This window comes from Nipponia nippon, unplaced genomic scaffold (assembly GCF_047370975.1).
Source record: "Nipponia nippon isolate SJK-2023a ecotype South Korea unplaced genomic scaffold, ASM4737097v1 scaffold_4, whole genome shotgun sequence".
NCBI lineage: Eukaryota > Metazoa > Chordata > Aves > Pelecaniformes > Threskiornithidae > Nipponia > Nipponia nippon.
In genome coordinates this window covers 57526375-57546212 of record NW_028262358.1, presented here as the reverse complement: position 1 = coordinate 57546212, position 19838 = coordinate 57526375, and the positions used below count along the sequence as shown (strand labels likewise).

General features: G+C 37.7%; 1 protein-coding gene across 8 annotated transcripts in view; it reads right to left on the bottom strand.

Annotated features, from left to right (window-relative positions):
- SCAF8 (SR-related CTD associated factor 8) overlaps positions 1-19838 on the bottom strand; it is a 104211-nt gene that overhangs the window by 59019 nt on the left and 25354 nt on the right. For 6 of the 8 annotated variants that reach the window (XR_015707999.1, XM_087773584.1, XM_087773585.1 and 3 more), the window contains exons 3-7: positions 19030-19074; positions 15238-15399; positions 11420-11576; positions 9530-9660; positions 5892-6068 (exon numbers count right to left, since the gene is read on the bottom strand). Coding sequence is in view for 7 of the 8 variants with exons in the window: in XM_087773584.1 (XP_087629710.1) it covers positions 5892-6068; positions 9530-9660; positions 11420-11576; positions 15238-15399; positions 19030-19074 (672 nt within the window). In the remaining variant the exon portion in view is untranslated. Of the gene's footprint in view, positions 1-5891; positions 6069-9529; positions 9661-11419; positions 11577-15237; positions 15400-18363; positions 18425-19029; positions 19075-19838 lie in introns of all 8 variants that reach the window. The other 2 variants (XM_087773590.1, XM_087773589.1) reach the window with 2 other exon arrangements.

The window sequence follows — 19838 nt, the reverse complement described above, 5'->3', positions numbered from 1 at the left end:
AAGGGAAAAATCTGAACTGAAATATCTTGATTTTTAAATAAATTGTAACAAAATACTCTCTACAACAAAGCAATAGAAATTAAAACAAATTAAATATTAGGATACCTAGGTTAACCCACCACACACACGCGCATAAAAGTATAGAACTTTCCATGAATGCTACGCCTGTTACTTTAATTACCTAAGAAGAGAGTATGTTCAGAAAAAGCAATGGGAATGATTACAGATATGAAAAAAGCTTTTTATTCCAAAGGAAACAAAATTCTTCTTAAGGATCAGGATATTCTCTTTAGAAACTAAAATAAAAGGAATAGGACAGAAATGTGTAGGAAATGTTGATTAAAAATCTTTCTTTACCATAACACAAGGATACGTTCATGTAGAAAGATTACAAAACACACACATTTGATGTTGACAAAAGAAAGGAATTTTTCACGTAATGCATATTAATTTGCACAACTTATTACCACAAGACACTATGGAGACTGAAGAGCTTGAGAACTAATGATTGGAAGAACTGCTGAATTTATTAAAAATAGAGATTTTTAAAAAAAGATCGACACTTACGTATTAATCACAAATATTTTCCTGCACTATCTGTATTTGTTATCTAATTCACTATCATTATATCATGGAATGAGAACTAAGTTTCACAGTTTTCTTTAGGTCACGATGCTTACTGCTTATGTATCATAAAAGCTGTCTTTTTTTTTTTTTTTTTATGTCTGCCAACTCAGAACATTTGCCTTTTAGACACTGCCTTGGACCATGTAAGTATTTCTATATCCACATCATGGCCCCATCCTCCATTCTCTAAACTGTATCGCAACTCTTCAGTATCTTCTACAGAAACTATTCAATATTTCTAATTACAGCTTTCAGGAATTGCTAGATTCTGTAATCTTGCTGCTGCAGCTTTTTAAGTACCTCAGGTAAGAATACTTCATCAATTTCCACTAGATGACAGTATCTCTTCTGCCACATTCTTCATAAATCTTAGGATCACAGGACAGTCCAAGTTGAAAGGGATCTCAATAGGTCTCAGCCCAACTTTCTGCTCACAGCAAGCTCAGCTGTGAGCTCAGGTCAGGTTACTCAGGTCTTTATCCGGTTAAGTCTTAGAAACATCTTAGTTTCCAACAACTGAGACTGCACAATTTTTCCAAGCAACCTATTCCAGTGCTTGATTGTCCTCACGGGAAAAAAGGTTTCCCTTATATCCACCCCAAACCCTTTTGTTTCAGTTTCTTGTCTGTTGTCTATAATCCTGCTGCTATGCCATGCTGTGAAGAACCTGGCTTCATCTTCTTGCTGACCGTCCCATAGGTGCCGGGTGGGGCTGCTGTTAGGTCTCCCCCAAAGCTGCCTCTGCCCCAGGCTGAACCAGCTCCAGTGCTCCAGCCCTGACCATTTTGGTGGTCCTCCACTAAACTCACTTCAGTTTGTCAATGTCTTTCCTGTATGGGGTCAGAGGCGGCACAACTGGAAGTGATACTCTAGATGCAGTCTACAGTAGATGGGATGTCTAGATGGGACGATCATTTCCATCAACCACCTGGCTATACTCCTGCTTACACAGCCCAGGATGTTGTTGGCCCTCTTTGCTGCCAGGACACACTGCTGGCTCACGTTCTGTTGCTTTAAGTACACTTGTTAACAACTTCTTTTCTTATAAAGACTAGAACCCCAGAGATTAAGCAACTTGATGTCTGGTACTCAAAGGCTGTCAGTAGCCTAGTGTTGCTGTTCATTGTACTCTTCTGACACCTTGGTTTTTGATACTTGTATCTCTAACAGTATCGTCACCTGCAATTGAGGCATTTTGTGTTAAATATAAAACTATTGCAAGCTCTCTAAAATACATACAAAAACTCTAAAACTTCAAAGCATCTTACTTGGGTATGCTGTTTGGACTGTGTTACTAGTTACTTTGAAGCAGCACCAGTCCAGCCCTGTTGACTGAGTGCTCGTTAGCAGTTGCAGCGTATCTTTTACCTGGGATATGGAGAAGGCTGAGGTACTCAACGACTTTTTTGCCTCAGTCTTCAGAGGCTCAAGCCACACTGCCCAAATTGCAGAAGGCAAAAGCAGGGACTGGGAGAATGAAGATCCACCCGCTGGAGGAGAAGATCAGGTTCCAGACCACCTAAGGAACCTGAAGGTGCCGAAGTCCATGGGACCTGATGAGATGCACCTGAGGGAAGTGGCAGATGACATTGCTAAACCATGGATGCTATCCATCGTATTTGAGAAGTCGTGGCAGTCTGGTGAAGTTCCCGCTGATGGGAAAAAGGGAAACATAACCCTCATTTTTAAAAAGGGAAAAAAAGGAAGACCCAGGAAACTACAGGCCAGTCAGTCTCACCTCTGTGCCTGGCAAGATCGTGGAGCAGATCCTCCTGGAAACTACGCTAAGGCACATGGAAAATAAGGAGGTGATTGGTGACGGCCAACATGGCTTCACTAAGGGCAAATTGTGCCTGACAAATTTGGTGGCCTTCTACAATGGGGTTACAGCATTGGCAGATAAGGGAAGAGCAACTGACATCATCTACCCAGACTTGTGCAAAGCATTTGTCTCTAAATTGGAGATGTGGATTTGATGGATGGACCACTCGGTGGATAAGGAATTGGCCGGATGGTCGCACTCAAAGAGTTGTGGTCAATGGCTTGATGTCCAAGTGGAGACCAGTGACGAGTGGCATTCCTCAGGGATCCGGCACTGTTTAACATCTCTGCTGGTGACATGGACAGTGGGATTGAATGCACCCTCAGCAAGTTTGCCAACGACGCCAAGCTGTGTGGTGTGGTCAACACACTGGAGGGAACGGATGCCATCCAGAGAGACCTTGACAGGCTGGAGAGGTGGGCCGGTGCGAACCTTATGAAGTTCAACAAGGCCAAGTGCAAGGTCCTGCGCATGGGTCGGGGCAATCCCAAGCACAAATACAGTCTGGGCAGAGAGTGGACTGTGAGCAGCCCTGAGGAGAAGGACTTGGGGGTGTTGGTTGATAAAAAGCTCATGACCCAGCATGTGCACCTGCAGCCCAGTAAGCCAACCATATCCTGGGCTGCATAAAAAGAAGAGTGGCCAGCAGGTCAAGGGAGGTGGTTCTGCCCCTCTACACTGCTCTCATGAGACCCCACCTGCAGTACTGCATTCAGCTCTGGGGTCCCCAGCACAAAAAAGGCATGGACCTGTTGGAGCGAGTCCAGAGGAGGGCCACGAAGATGATCAGAGGGCTGGAGCACCTCGCCTATGAGGAAAGGCTGAGAGAGTTGAGGTTGTTCAGCCCGGAGTAGGAAAGGCTCCAGGGAGACCTTATAGCAGCCTTCCAGTACCTGAAGGGGGCTTACAAGGAAGCTGCAGAGGGACTTCTTACAAGGTCATGTAGTGTTAGGACAAGGGGTAATGGCTATAAACTGAAAGAGGGAAGATTTAGATTAGATATAAGGAAGAAATTCCTCACTATGAGGGTGCTGAGGCACTGGAACAGGTTGCCCAGAGAAACTGTGGATGCCCCATCCCTGGAAGTGTTCAAGGCCAGGTTGGATGGGGCTTCGAACAACTCGGTCTAGTGGAAGGTGTCTCTGCCCATGGCAGGGGGGTTGGGGCCAGATGATCTTTAAGGTCCCTTCCAACCCAAACCATTCTATGATTCTATGCTTCCTATAAAAGTAAATATTGCCTTTTTAACACTTTATTAAGGCTGCCATGTCTAGTAAAAAAATGATACAATTAATTATGTAATTAAAGGGAAGTAAAGAGCCTAATAAATAGAATTCTATTATTATGACTCATGGTTTTCAGCTGTTGAGAAGTGGAATTTGGGTGGCAGGTGATATTGGTGCTGAGAAACCATTAAAAAAAGCAAGGAAAATTATTATCCCCAAAACTTATCATTGCAAAAATAAGATTGCCCATTAATACATATATATTAATATGTACTCTTCTAGAATACCTAGGTTCAGAAATCCTCAAACCTTGGAAAAAGGAGAAAATAGGTATGGTAGCACCAACATTATATAAAAAAAAAAAAAAAAGAGGAAATTCTAAAATGACATGCTTTTTCTGCAAAGCAGCCTAAATAACCTTTGAGTAAAAGACTCAATGGACTAACAAAACATACATTATCAGTTCATTCACAGTGATGCTACAGAACACTGAACAAGGAATTTGAGATGTGTTATAATCTAACACTACTTGTATAATGCAGAACTGGGGTACAGAGAACATACTATAAACACAACTCTTCCACAGCTTACAAGAGCAAATCAATGCTACATACCTACTAAAAGATTGCAAATTATCACACTGCCACAAGAATTCCTTCCACAACACTTACCTTCAAAGTCCCAGAAATCACAATCATGTACATTAACTCTGCTGACAACAAGACTCCTGCATACTGGCATAACCTAACTGGTTACTGGCATAACCTAACTAAAGAGCATCAGGCTGAACTCACTCAAGGTATACAAACATCTCATCAGAATGCCAATTCCTTCAATTTGCTCCAGTTAAGTTGCCCAACATTTAAGACAGCCACACCTATGAGTACACCTATCCATATAAAATGATGGAATTGAAGTCTGCAGAATAAACCACAATAGAATATCGTATTCTTAATTACTTTTTGTATCTAAATAGTAAGGCAGTCCCTATTAACTGATGCATTCATTCCCTGTGATTATACTCTACAAGTTGATGGTTACAGCTGTGCTACAGCCATCAGTACAGGCCTTTTTTTTCCTGACTTATTTTTACAGCTGCATTACTTTCATTAGTAATGACAACTCTATTATTTCAGAGATTGGAGTTTAGCTGAACAAATTCTAGAAATATAAGATATATTGTCCTAAAATGTTAAATTCAGCACTTGTCAATTTCTGAGCAGCTAATTGCCTGAAAGAGATATTATCTGGGCTACCAAAAAAAAAAAAGGTTTTTTGCTTTTCTGACTTCCTTATTGTTATTATTTATTCACTCCAGGACAATCCTACAGAGTTTGTCTACTCAGAAGCTGTTTCTTCCAAAGATAATGGAACGAGATTTATTTATTTATTTATTCATCTGCGAGTAGAAATTCTTCCTCTTTTATTCTAGTGTTATTACACTATTACCACTGTAATTGCCAGCATGGTTATTGCTACGTGGCATTCAACTATATTAGTTGTCTCAAATTCCTGCGTTCCGTATTTATTTAATTATTTTTTAAGATAGGCACATATGTTGCAACACACACAAAGTTTCTTCACCTACAGGGTTTGTTTGTTTTTTACATTTTAACATCCTTTAAAAAGTGTCACATGACTAGTTTTACCTACAGTCATAAACTTATTTCTTCACTTATTATCACTTTGTGGCTAATATTAGAAGTTTTCTTGGCATTTATAATGTAAGAAAATTACAAGTCCAATCACATTTTACTCTTCTGGGAAAACAGTGTACATAAATTTCTGCATATTTCCCTTGCATTACCTTGTAAGAAGTCATTTCCTACCTTAGATCATAAACACAGGAAGGGGAAATACAAGACATGCTCAATTCTCACCACTGTGTTACAGAGGGTGAAGAAAAAACATATAACAATGGCTTAACTCTGCTAAATCAAATCCATCTTCATACTCGATGACCCTTATGGGTCCCCTCCAACTTGAGATATTCTATGAAATGCCATTTAGCCCTGAACTCATATAAAATCAATATTTTCATTTGTACTACTCTCTCTAGACATTTTTTTTAAATTTTCAAGACAGAGCACTTTATAGTCTATTCATGTGTTTTTAAAATCTCTAAAGTCAAACCGTAAAATCCAAAAGAAGACTCTTTCACTGGCATATATTTTAACAATAAATATTTCTTCAAACTTCTATTATTCTACTTCTACCTTATTAAAAGAGACACTCTGTTCCAGTGGATTAAGTGTGTTAGCAGCAGCAGCTGCAGCTGTAAGTTGTGCTGTGAGGGCCTGCAACTGAACGACAAGACCAGCATCCAGGGCTTGAAGTAGTGAAGGCTGAGGTTTCTGCTGCTGTATCTGCAGTGTCTGTATCAACTGCTGAAGCTAAAAGAGAAAAGATAACAAATGCATTAAACATGAAATTCTTTTTAAAAAGCAAAAAACAAAAACCAAACTAGTCTTTTCCCTTTCCAATTAGGAAAAAAAACCCTCAGGAATGCAGTATCATCTAACCTATGGCTATTATTTCATCTTAATTTGTTTTCATTTACGGCAAATTTTGTTCCCACTTACTGGCTAATTTGTTTTCTGTGGCTGATAAGACATGCAGATGCTTCTTCCTCCTAACTTGCTTTGACAGGTTGCATGATGACCAGTCACCACTCAGGATTTCCTGCTTTCTAGGGTTCCCCCTCTTCTGTTTCTCCAGTTTGATTCCTTCTGACCTGAAAAAAATCTGTTAGCCTACTCCAGCTCCCTAAGGGCCCACCTATATTAGGAAAATCTGTATGCTGTAACAACATTCCTGTAGAGAAAATAACTGCACTGTTGCAAACTCCACTTTAAGCTGATGCAACATGTCTATACGAAGAGCTTGCACTAGTGTCTCTGGATTAGTCACAAGGGAAATCTCATGCTGAAACTCAGGTTTGCACTGATAGAATGCAATTCCCTTGCTATGTTAACAAAACATAAAAAGCAAATTAACCAGGAACTAGGAATATAATTTGACTTCCTGCAATGGCACAGACTCTGGGCTCTGTATAGCACTATCTTAGGATAAAAATTGCCTAGATGCAATGTTGAACCAGAAGCAGCAGCTCTGGGGCAACAGATGTACAGTAACAACAAAGTATGTTACAGTAAAAACAAAGTATGGGTAATGCCAAAAGACAGATGTTTATTTAAAAATAGTGTTGGGTGTTTAAAATATTATTTTAAAGTAGTTTTGGGGGGTGGGGTGGTGGTTGGGGTGGTTTGTTTGTTTGTTTAAACAACTCCACTTGCAACCCAGGAGAGGTCTAGGATTATACTGGAATGAGTACTAAATATTGTCAAAGAAGGAACTTTCAAAAGTGTAGTTAATGGACCTAAGACATTTCATCAGAGTATATCGGGATACCCTAAGAGTTTCTTTCTTCATAACTAGAGAGGGAAAATAAAGAAAAACAGAATATCTTCCCCAGTTTTTTAGAACAAATGTACAATCCAATCACCTGGCATATCTTGATTTCCTTACTCTGACTTCCTATTTGTATATAATTTTTTAAAAGGAGCTGCCCAGCGAGGAAATAAAAGGCTTTTTCATGTGCAGATCTATTCATCTGTTGAATAGAGATGCTCCCATAAAATTGTACAGATTTACCTTAACACAAAAAGAAAAAATACTATCCCTATGGAAAGAAGCCCTCCTAAAGTACCATGGAATTAGAAGAAGCAGTCCTTTGACCTTCCATGAGGTAAACCCCTGGGGCCTTACCTGGAAAAAAGGTTGAGGAAATCCAGGTAGTTCAAACTTTGTGGACCTAAGTCCCTAATTATCTTAACGTTTATATTCCACCTCCTCATGGGGTTCACCACTGAACTCTTACAGGAGTCAATCCCTCCCTTCTTACTAGGGTTCACTAGAAACTCTGCATAAGCTGATTAGGTTGATCTTCTTTTCCACAAGGGATCAAAAATGTATGATCTTTTTTCAAGATTGTTTTAGAGTTACCTTCTGATAACGTGAAACAACTCTTCCTATTCTTTAAAAACAGTTATACAGACTCCTTATACAGCAGAGCCTCTGAAAATGCTTCAATTGTTGTTCTACCTCACCAAGAGCTTTCACTAATTACTGCAATAGGCAAAGCTGAAGAGCTGCCCCCTCCCTTCTCGGCTGATACACAAAAGACGTGCAAATATGGCTGGGCCACCTTATGCGTTGCTCTGAGTAGGAAGGAATCAAACTGAAGAAGCAGAGATGGAAGCTCTAGAGTGGGAAAATCCTGGGTGGTCACCATTCTAGCTGTTTTCACATTCTTGTTGGTTACATCTTTCTTACTCTGCCCTCTCCTATGTCTAGACTCTCAATTTACCTGCATGCATTCTCACCCATAAAACATAATCTCAAGATAAAATCAAGGACTTTGGAACTGGGGTGGGGGGGTGGGGTGGAGTGGAGTGGCTTGGAGAACAGGAAGAAAAGACGTGGATGGGATGGAAGAAAATGTTGCAGTTCATCTACCAATCCTAAAGATCTGCATGTACAGATTTATTGCGTACCCAGTCTGTCTCCACATTTCTGCTGAAGACTATCTTCCATCTTTTCCCTCTCCCCAAATCCATTCTCTTAATCATTTTACCATTTTGAGCTAAATATCCAAATGTTATTCCTTCGTGATTTGCTGTCGTCTTTGAAACTCTAATTCCCTTCTCATCTTCATAATCTTTTTCTTTTGCTTTGTCCTTTTTTTTTTTTTTCCTTTTTTTTTAAGAATACACTCTAGGTAATAATCTTTAAAATTACCTTACTGACTTTCCATATATTTACCATTCTCACTTCACATCCCTTCCTTATTTAAGAACTATTGCACTCTTTCCTCCACATTTCGCAAAGTATTCCACAAACTCATTTTGTTATGCTTTTCAATGACCCATCAATTTCTTTCAGTGTAATCAGATAAAAATACTCCCTTTGCTTGACTTATGAACAATTACAGATAATTCTGCTTAGCTGAACACTGTAAAACAATCTCACTAAGTAAAGTTGTTGTTATTGTCAGCACCAGTGCTTCGTAACAGCTCACTGGTGACTGCTTCTCATTCATATGCATGGGATTTTTGTTTAGTACCCCAGCAGGTAAAGCATCCTATTCCTCAGCCCAAGTAAAAATCATAATGCCAAAGTTATGTTGGTGCCAGAGTTCTAGCATAAACTGAAAAACAATGTACAGAAAGCCGATTGTGTGCACTCAACTTATGTGGCTGCAGGTTAAGAGGACAAGCAGTTCAATGCATGCTGCATATCAAGCCACTTTTTTTGGAGTTTAGCATTTAGAAACCGAGGAACACGGCCACTTCTAAGACCTTATTTTTAAATGCTGCAAAATAAAAACTATTTAGCTGATGGAAAGACAAAGAAAAGAATCAACACACAATGCACTTCCAGAATGTGTACACTCCCATTACATAATTCTGTACAGTGTTTAGCTTCTTGGGGCATCCAGCAGAGAAATATGCTTAAACTGGCATTCTCTTTTATACCTATATCCGTGAAATCTTAATGCTGGTCTTGATTTAGTCATCTGCAATACTATATAGGAAACATATGTATTACAGACCATCTTATCTGAAGTCACATTCTGCAATACTTTTAAGGAACAAAGAAGGCTGGTTACAAAAGGTAGCAGGAAGTTTTAGTTTACCTGGAACTTACTTGTGATGAATAACCTCATGGGATAGTTAACATGAACACCAGACACAAAACTAAGAGATACTCACGAAAGCAGTATTCCTTAAGTGTACCTTAAAGACACAAAGTATCAAACAGTGTACAGTGTAACTGTCTACAAAATATTTACCTGTTGGCCTTGAGGACTCTGTAAAATCTGTGCAACAGCAGCAAGGGTATCTGTATTAGCAATCTGAGATACCCAAGGATCAGGTAAACTCTGCACCACATTGGCTGGAGTAACTGGAGTCACAGGTGTTCCTAAAAAAGAGAAAATCCAATATGCCAAAATATTTTAACATACAGACTTAGAAATAGTGTTAGAGAAGGAAAAAAAAAAAACCTGCTGTAAAAAGAAATTATAAACCAGACAAACATTCCTGTTTATTTTCTACAGCAAAAACTTCTGGATTACAAGAAATCAAATTATAAAGATACTATAATCTTCCTAGGGCATCAAACCCAATTATTAAATACTGAGAAAGCACTCCATTAACATCAATTTAAACTATTTTTCTGACACACACATAGAGCACACAAAAATAACACAGACTCACATCAGCATTCCTCAAGTAGCAGGATTACTTTGTGTAAGTGTAGTTCACAGCTCTGTCCACTATTGACCTATGGGAACTACTAACAAAAACACTGACAAATGCAAAATAAATAGGTTTCACACAGTAATCCAAACCACTTAGTGGAAACAATATATACCAAATGACAATTATTAGCAATCTACTCAGAAACGTCTGCTAGTCCAGAACTTACTGGACTTGCAGTTAATCCCCAGGAGCAGCCTTAAGGATTCTACTAAAAATTTCAACCTGCAGCAGCTGGATTCATGAGGATTGCCTGTTTTACCATTTTTTTCAAGAGGAACACTGAGACTAAATCAGCAATCCGATAATTAGTTTCATGCTATAATCCAGAATAATCCTCCAACCCTGAAAATACTCCTACTTTTAGATCAGAAGTAGAGATATGATGATGAACATTAAATGTAAATGACTAGATTACTGTTTTAAAAGACAATTTGCATCAGAATTCAAAAAAGCTTTAAAGTTATGATTTCCACAATTTAAAGTAATCAAACTAATGAAAATAAAAAATATTGAGCTAGAAGATGCAGTAAGTCCAATTCAAGAGCTGGAACTTTTACACGTTTACAGACACCAATGAAAAATAAGGTGGATTTGTCCACCTCACTGCTCTTCAGCATGGGATCAGCAAAAGGTGGGTGACAAAAGCAGGCCCCTATGTGCCAAAACCCAATTTCTATATGTAAAATTTCCCATATATCCCATTCTTTAACAATATAATCTCCACAAAATGAAAAAAATTGAAAAGCCAGTTCCCCACCATCTACCTACATAAGCAAGGAAGATGCTTTAGAGTACAAAATGATGAAGCCTGCATGTATAATAACGTTAGCGTTTGTTAACTTGGCAGCTTTTTGCCCACATGATTCTCCATCATGATTTCTGGCCCACATACTTCAGGTTTGAGGGAGAAGGAAGTATGTCACTGGCTGCAGCTTATACTGTCAATATGGCTTTTTCCCCTCGAAATCATTGGCTGTCAGCCAGCAAAAGTAAAGGACCACTGTCTGACATGATCCAGCAAGCTCAATCCTATGGATAGCAAAAAGATACTGATGTATCGTTTCTCTCAACTGTGGCACCACTAATTAACAAAGATTGCATTAACTGCTGTGTTGGGTTTTTAACTCTGTCAGTGATCTACTGTTCTGACTTCCGAGTGCCAAACTAGGTCTTATTGCACTGTTACTCAATCTAAATATATTTATAATATACAGTTGGAAAGTAAACACAACAGGTTGCCTCTTGGTTTTGCTATTTCCCTGACCTGGATGCTGGCTATAATATATTTCCTTCTAGCATTCATTTATTTGTGAAATAAAGTGAAACCAGTGAGATTTTTCAGCATGTTAACAGCCAACATACCAAAGCTGACACAAGTGTTTTGATTCAAAGTATGATTTTAACATGTTTTTGTTTACCTGGTGTATTGTTGCTCATAGCAGCTGTAGTACTGGGCAAGACAGGAGTCACAACTGGAGGAGGAATTCCTGCTGCCATATCCAAGAGAGGCTGAATAATTTCACTCTTGAACACATTATTCTTCTGCCACAAATTTAGCACTCTAACAATTTTACTCTAAAATGAAGAAAGGATAACAAAAGGCCTGAGTAATTTCTTGTTATTTTCAATTATGGAATTCTTAACAAGCAATGTCAATCTGTCTAGATTGAAGCACCTTTAGGTTTACAAACAGTAAGAACCGTAAGAACAGTTACACTGGGTGTCACACCAAAGATGCCTAACCTATGAACCTGAAGCTGACCTATATAAGATGCCTGGGCAACAGTAAAGACACACTATGCACATACTGACAGTCTTCTCTCAACAGAAAACGAAATATAGTAAACCAAACCAAAACAAATGTATCTGACACTTTTATGCCTTTAGTCTTGGAAGAGAGTATGGAAGGAGAACTATTTTAAGGGAACATTTGAAAGCATTACTAATAATTAAAGTAAGGACTTATTAGTCTCCCAAACTTTTATAGTCAACATATATGAATGCAATTCTGACCTACCTATGAACCAAAATTACTTATGTCCACTGAAAAATGGGCATATACTAATAAGACTGCTAACTACTTTTATTAGGAAAGTAGCTCAATATTTTGCAACCTCTCTTGATGAAGTGAAGAATTTAAACTGGAATACAATTCCCTGCCTATTGAAATTACATAGTAATATTAAAAATGTGGAATACGGGGAAGAAAAAAACCAAAATTAAGACTTCATACAATTCCATCACATGTAACTCATTGTTCAGCTTCCAAGTACATCTCTATTCCACTGTTCTAATCTGCTCCCAAATATTTTCTTTTCTAAGCTTCACTTCTACCCAGAAGCAAGATTTTGCTTGATCTTGAAAAGTTGGATAGTAACGTATGTAACCTTACTTATTTGGCGGGGGTGGGGGGCAGTTAGTTGTATTATAAAGAACAGAAAGTTTTTCATAGGATCTTGTGTTTGCTGTCACAAAGAAGGTTTAATTATTTAAATTCTATAACACGTGAACATAGAGTACTTAACCACACAGTGTTCAAACCAAAGGAAAAAAAAAAAGTCTGTTTGCCCAGAATTCCAAAAGGATACTTAAATTTAATAGAGAGAAGTGCTGAATTTTCACTGCATGGAAGATGTAATTTAGTGTTCCTTTAGAGAAATCTCTGAAGGCTTCCATTCAGCATTACAGCATGCAAGCCTTTTTCCTTAGAAAGTTTGTTTTGAAAGGCAATCCCCGACACCTCCATCAGAGGCTCTAACTTCCCTCTTCTATACAGAACAGGAGTAGAAAACTATTTCTGCACCTCAGTATCTATCTCCCCCTTGCATTTTCCATGGCTGAGCCAGATGAAGGACTCAGTGGGGGTTTTTTTGCTACTTTAAATGAAATGCTACTATACTTCTGCTTGATTTTTAAAAAAAACAAACAAATTGTTGTGTTTCTCCATTATGCCTTTTAGTCAGACTAAACATCAAAATGCCAAAAAACAGGTACATAACCTTCGTATCTTTGACAGCACAATTTTTTGCTGGTCAGATATATGGTAACTACTTTCACAGTACAGACTTTCCTATAATACTGAATCCATACGCAACACAGCAGAAAGACTTCAGACTGCAAAATACATTTTCCCTAACTGAGGTGAAAAATATCCTAGAAATGAACATGATAGAAGCTTTATAGACCATAAACAGACTATGTTTTACTATCCCTCTTCACATCTGTGCTGGTTTTGGCTGGGATAGAGTTAATTTTCTTCATAGGAGCTAGTATGGGGCTGTGGTTTGGGTTTGTGCTGGAACAGTGTTAATAATACAGGGATGTTTTCGCTACTGCTGAGCAGTGCTTAAACAGAGTCAAGGCCTATTCTGCTTCTCACCCCACCCCACCAGCGAGTAGGCTGGGGGGGGCACAAGAAGTTGGGAGGGGACACAGCCTGGACAGCTGACCCCAACTGACCAAAAGGGCTGTTCCACACCATATGACGTCATGCTCAGCGTATAAAGCTGCGGGAAGAAGAAGGAAGGGGGAACATTCTGAGTGATGGTGTTTGTCTTCCAAGTAACCGTTAGGCGTGATGGAGCCCTGCTTTCCTGGGGATGGCTGAACACCTGCCTGCCGATGGGAAGCAGTGAATGAATTCCTTGTTTTGCTTTGCTTGCGTGTGCGGCTTTTACCTATTTAACTGTCTTTATCCCAACCCACGAGTTTTCTCACTTTTACTCTTCTGACTCTCTTCCCCATCCCACTGCAGGCAGGGTGAGTGAGCGGCTGTGTGATGCTGAGTTGCCAGCTGGGGTTAAACCACAACATCATCAGACACCTCTAATGTGACATATTAGTTGCCATGCATTGAAATATCACAGAATAAGTGGCACTATTTCTTACCCCACAATAAATTTACTATCTTTTTTTAAAGCCAGGCACAAACTGAGTGCTTGCGCCTATCCTTGTGCCAGCTCTCCTTCTTCAACAAGTCAGACTATTGCCATGTTAATATATTTCACAGAGTAGTAAGCTAAATGATTATACAAAAGAACTAATACTGCTTAAGGAATACAGCTAAATGAAGAAAAATGTTAACTATCATGCCTATATATATGTAAAACACTCTGAAGCAGCACAAGTTGATCATGCAGATAACCTAAATCCACACTGGAAAAATGCCATTTAACTTAAATAACCTGTTCAGCAGCAGCTCAGAACTCAGCTGCAGAAGAGAAGACAGACACCCATAGTAGAGTTTTCCAACCACTTAAAATTTGCAGAGCCCGACATATTTTCCTACAGCGGTCCTAACTCCTCTAAAAAGGCAAGAACCCTAAGACAACCGCAGGAGACACGCAATGGCTGAACTTGCCTTAATCACCCTTCCATGGATGCCTTGGGTTTTCAGATCTTTGGTGGAAAAGCTGTAGGATGGCATGCGACTATTCAAAGAATAACCTGTCTTGCTCTTCCTGCGGTGTCCTGCCTCACTTAGTACTTGACTTAATGACTCCATTACACAAATTCATGTGGAGATAAAGCCCTTAGCATTTCACATCTTTTTGTAATTTTTCAATTTAGTAATAGGAAACTCTAGTTTTTGTAAGATCAGTGACAAGTATGAAGGAAATTAAACTGCCTGCACCCTCCGCTATTCCCAGCCAACCTATTATAAAGATAATTTGGTAGCGATCTTGACTAGTATGGTCCATGGGAACAGCTGAACTACTGGGTCAAACTGTTCAAGTTAGGCCTTATTTAGCTGTTGGTTGATTCGGTATCAAAGGAAAAGGAACTTTTAAGATACTTTGCCATTCTTCTATTGCTCCTTCAGTCCAAAACACACTAGTGTGCACTGAAGTTACTGCTACCAAGAAAGATTATTTATTCCTTGACACTATACAAAACCTTCATTTTCTCACTGAAGAGGGGAAGAAGACAATAAAACACTGACTACAGCTCCCTGTCCCACCAAATGCCCGCTTAATTTTTCCCCATCAAAATACATTAACTCAAATCCATCCAGCCTTCCTGAAACCCTTTTCAAAATTTTAATTCATTTAACTGGATGCGTCTTCCCCTATCCCTACACTCAAACAAGCAAAATTAAAAGAAATACATATAAATGTGTAAGTCTGTAATTAGATCCACTCTAGCAAGCAAGAATTGAGATCAAAATCTTTATTCTTTATAGATAACATACTAAAGATTGTTTTAATTAGAAAAAAACCTGTAATAAGTGGTTTACCTTGTCATCCCCAGGACAACGGTACAAGTTCTGGAAAGTGCTGATGATGTTATTGCTGAATCTTGGAGCAAATACATCCTTTTCTTGCCCAAACTGATGCCGGGACTGTCTTACAATAGAGTCAATGACATACAGACCAGGTACCTTGTATTCTGGTTTGCACTACAAAGAATAATAATTTAAAATGTGCATACGTGAAAAAAACAAAAAAAACATTAATAGCAGAGTAAATACAAACAGTCCTCTCTAGTTTTTAAATGGGTCAAAGTATTACCAAAATGTTCGCTATTTAACAAATTGTCCTGAAAAAGGAAACTCTCTCAAAAATAGCTAAACGTTAATGTTTGAATTATCCCATCGATATGTATACTGCAAATATGTAAATGGTTTAAAATCAATTTATCACCACTAAAAAAAACTTTTTAGAATATAGCTATTAAAAATTAGCACATGAACCACATATCCTTTTCAAGTGCACGTACCTATTTTAAGAGAAGAGCATAAAGCATGACCAAATTCTTAACAGTACCTTGGGACTAGCTGTAAATATAATTATATTTTTCCTTCTTTATGATCAAAGTCAACATTGAAGTTAACATTTGTTTACTTTATTTTACATTGTTGTAAGTAGTGTGTGGTATATCCTGCTCCCACCAGAACGAGAACGTATTTATGTGGACATCTGTTTGGTTGAGAATATACCAGTGATACCTATTTTAAAACTGTGGAAAACTTGCATAATTTACAAACAGCACTGTATTTATAAAGCATGTCTGCTAACTACAATACTAATTACTTAGGTAATTTTACTTACTTAACAATTAAAGCTAAATTTTTTGCCTTTTAATTACAAAAGTAATTGCACCTGACTAGTGCGCCCAGTTTTAAGACAGAATGAAAATTGGTACAAAAATATAATGAAGTCATCACCGGAATATACTATGACATGGATTCACTTCATGAATATTGGTTGTACACACTTATCACACAAGGTACCATGGAAAATATGGGAAAGTACACCCATTCCCTCTCTCGTCCAGACAGTCTATAAACATACTATGTAACACACCAAATTCATCATCTCTAATACAGTGCCAAACAAACTCTTCAGACTACTAATTTTATCATACCCTAGATACAAACTTCCTGTTTTGAAAAGTGTTGATTTGCTAACATTTGCAACCTCGAGAAAGCATTTATTTAGGCTCTAAACATGGTCCAGTGTCTAAGTATGGCATTCTTTATTTTTAAGAACGTGTGTGGCATCCTTTTAAGAATAATTGTGCATTATTAAAACTATGAAATTAAAATCTAATTGCATATAACACACTGTCTTCAAAGAATCACTTCAATGCATTGTAGCTACTCAAATGTTAACTACATTATTACCAAAAATGAGAGTATTCCGCATACAGAACAGACAGGTATATGACTTTTCACAATATTGAAATTAATAAAAAACACAGATATTTAATAAGAAAACTCAGCAAATATGCTAGGTGGAGTATTTAAAAACACAGCACATAGAGAAAGCAAGAAAATATTATAATGAATATAATAATAGAGATGATAACGAGGGAAAAGACAATAAAATAGAAATAAAAAAATTAAATAAAGAAGAATGACAGCTGGGGCAGTGAGCCTGCCTCAAAGAAATTATTCAAGTCCTGCTCTCACAGTGGAATATCCTTACATATATAGAATCTGACCATTTGACCTCTGGAGTGATTTTTGCCAGAGAATAAAACAGTCAACCAGAACAACAAGGGACCTGTGAGTTAAGTGTCACAAAACACAATGTCATGGACAACTATTTCACCTGAAGTTTCAGTAATTTCACCTGAAGTTTCAGTAATTTTGAAGAAAGAAAATATTGGAGTAGAAAAGAATCAACACTAAACTAATTGAGATGGCACTGACATCACTCTGGACAAGTCCATGGCAGATTTTAATGGAAGATTCAGCATTTTTGAGCTTTAACTTGAAGTGATTGCTTCCAGGAAAATAATCCAATTATTTTCCAAACATACAACTTAAGTCCATAAATATCAAATGGCTAGAAAAGAGCTTTCATCTGCTTATCTCCCATTCTACTAAAATAAGAACTTACTATTTGATGTTATTAATAATTTGCATGATTCACTAAATCATTCATGAAATACTGAAAAAAACACATCAAGCCCACCAAAGGGAAACACCTAATCCAGAGCGATCATTGACAAGGTTATCAATAACAACATACATTGCCTTCTCTAACCAGCAATGAACAATGCAGAACTCCCTTATCAAGCAGTACTGGATACAGAACACAGATGTGCAAAGATAACCCATACTCTTAGCAGCTTGTGGAAAGGTGACAAACAACCAGTCCAATTCCTGACCAACTACCACTCTTGCATTCAGAGGATAAATCTTCTCTCATGCCTCTGAATACAGAATTGCCAACCACAGCCACTGCAATTAAAGAGCAGTATTTGGAACTTGGGCAATTCAGGATTAATTTCGGGACATGAAACTGTGAAGTGCTACTGATCAGAGATGGGCAAGATGCTCTCATCCTCCTATGTCCACCTGTAGTATTAAGCAGGGATCAGAGGCTACTGATCCTTTTTCTTTGAGGTAGAAAGAAGTCAGAGGCAATGTCCCAAAAGACAACTGCTTGACAAAACACTAGCAGTGATGGTAAAGTATACTACTAATCTTTACTACAGCCATGAACCATGCATATGACACCTTTTCCACAAAGGACTGATGTTCTAAGTACCTAAATAATTCATTAATGAACTGTTCTGAGACAGTTAAAAACACCAGGCTGAAGCTGAACCCCATTTACACTGTCCAACCACTGCCAAAAGGCACTGCAGCATACACTGGGCACCAAGGAATAAAAGGTAACGAGGAAGACAGGTTACTGACACACAGCAATCTAGACTGCTTCATAAAATGGACAACAGAAGAAAAATTGCATCCGACATTGCAACATTAACAGACTAACTTCTGTAGCTTGTCAAAATAAAAAGGCAATTTGATCATAATTTACTCCTATTTACAAAAGGAGAAGAAATTCAGTACCAAAATGATCAACTGAACAATCAAGTATGATGCAGACAAAGAGGAAAGACTCACAAATGGGAATCCATGCATTTCCAACTGGAGATAAAATGCAGTTTTACCCAAGAATAATTAACTGTTGCAAGAAAACAAAATGCAATAAAATTCTTTGTTATTCAGAATCTTTAAATTAATACTGCATCTTTCCAAAAAGTAATTCCAGTCTAGCCATATAAATTTTTTTTGTTTTAAATTACTAGCAGGAACCACCAACTGAAATGCTACATCTTATGCTACACAAAAGATGAGGGTAAATGGTCATCTTCCCTTCAGCTTTAGAATCTATGGGAAAACGGCAGAAAAGCAAAAGCAACTGTCACTTGCCAAACCACTGTCAGTTCTTTTGCCGTTAGCTGTTCACATGGGCTACACTGACAGCCTCTTTTAACATTAAATGAATACATACAGAGCAGTAGTCCTAAGAGTATCCACAGTCATTCAGATCAAAGTATATCATAACTACGAAATGGGGGAAAAGTATTTGTCTTTCTGCATCACAGGTTATGATCAGCTACTGATTACTAGCAGAAACTGAATGTGACTAAAAACTGAAATAAACTAATGTGTGATAAAAATATTAATCCGTATATGTACTTAAAACCTGACCGTCTTCAATACTCTGTAATCCGAAATGAGGAAATTTTTCTCAGTGCTAACACAAAATACCCATGACTGACTTACCTTTTGAATGAATTTCTCAACACTCTGTACAACGTGCTTGTAGAACTGGAAAATAAAATAATATTTCAATAGAGGAGAAAATCTGAAGATTCATATACTTGTTCAAATCTTGCAATATTACATAGTAAAACCAGAATTAGAAACTTTGGTTGATTAACCAGCAACCCAGTACTCACAGCTCAGTATGCTGTCTTCCTTAGAACATTTAACAGCATATAAAAAAAGCTAATCTCAGTTTTTCTTGCCTTCTGAAGGTTTTTTTTCCCCACTAGATTTTTTTAAATAGCATGCACTTATTTAGTGAGAACTAAGAGAATAATATAATTGTTCCTTCAAAAACATACTGTTATTTCATTGTATATGACTGAAGATGTTAGCCTAATGTTACTAAGCATAGCACTTCTCTTTATTTCATTTATTTTTCAAGTGTTCACTTTAATAACCTAAAAACATGAGTATAGGAAGACCCTATAACATCTACTGAATACTTTTACTTTAAAATTGACCTGTTTAGGTTTTTTTAAATCGCTCATACCACAATGGCTCTACATCATCTCAATAACTGCTCTACACAATTAAATGTTGTTATTGAAATGGTAAGAGTGGAAGCAGGATTTCCAAGTTAAATACATGATACAACATTTTGGTAACATTTAATTGTTTAATTTATAGAACCATTTACTATCATTTACTACTTATGTTCAATACAAGTTTTTAGCATTTTCATTATACTGCAACATATAGACTCTAATTTACACAGACTTCTCGTATCTAAGGACAGTGAATTTCACTCTTCTGTCATCAAATTG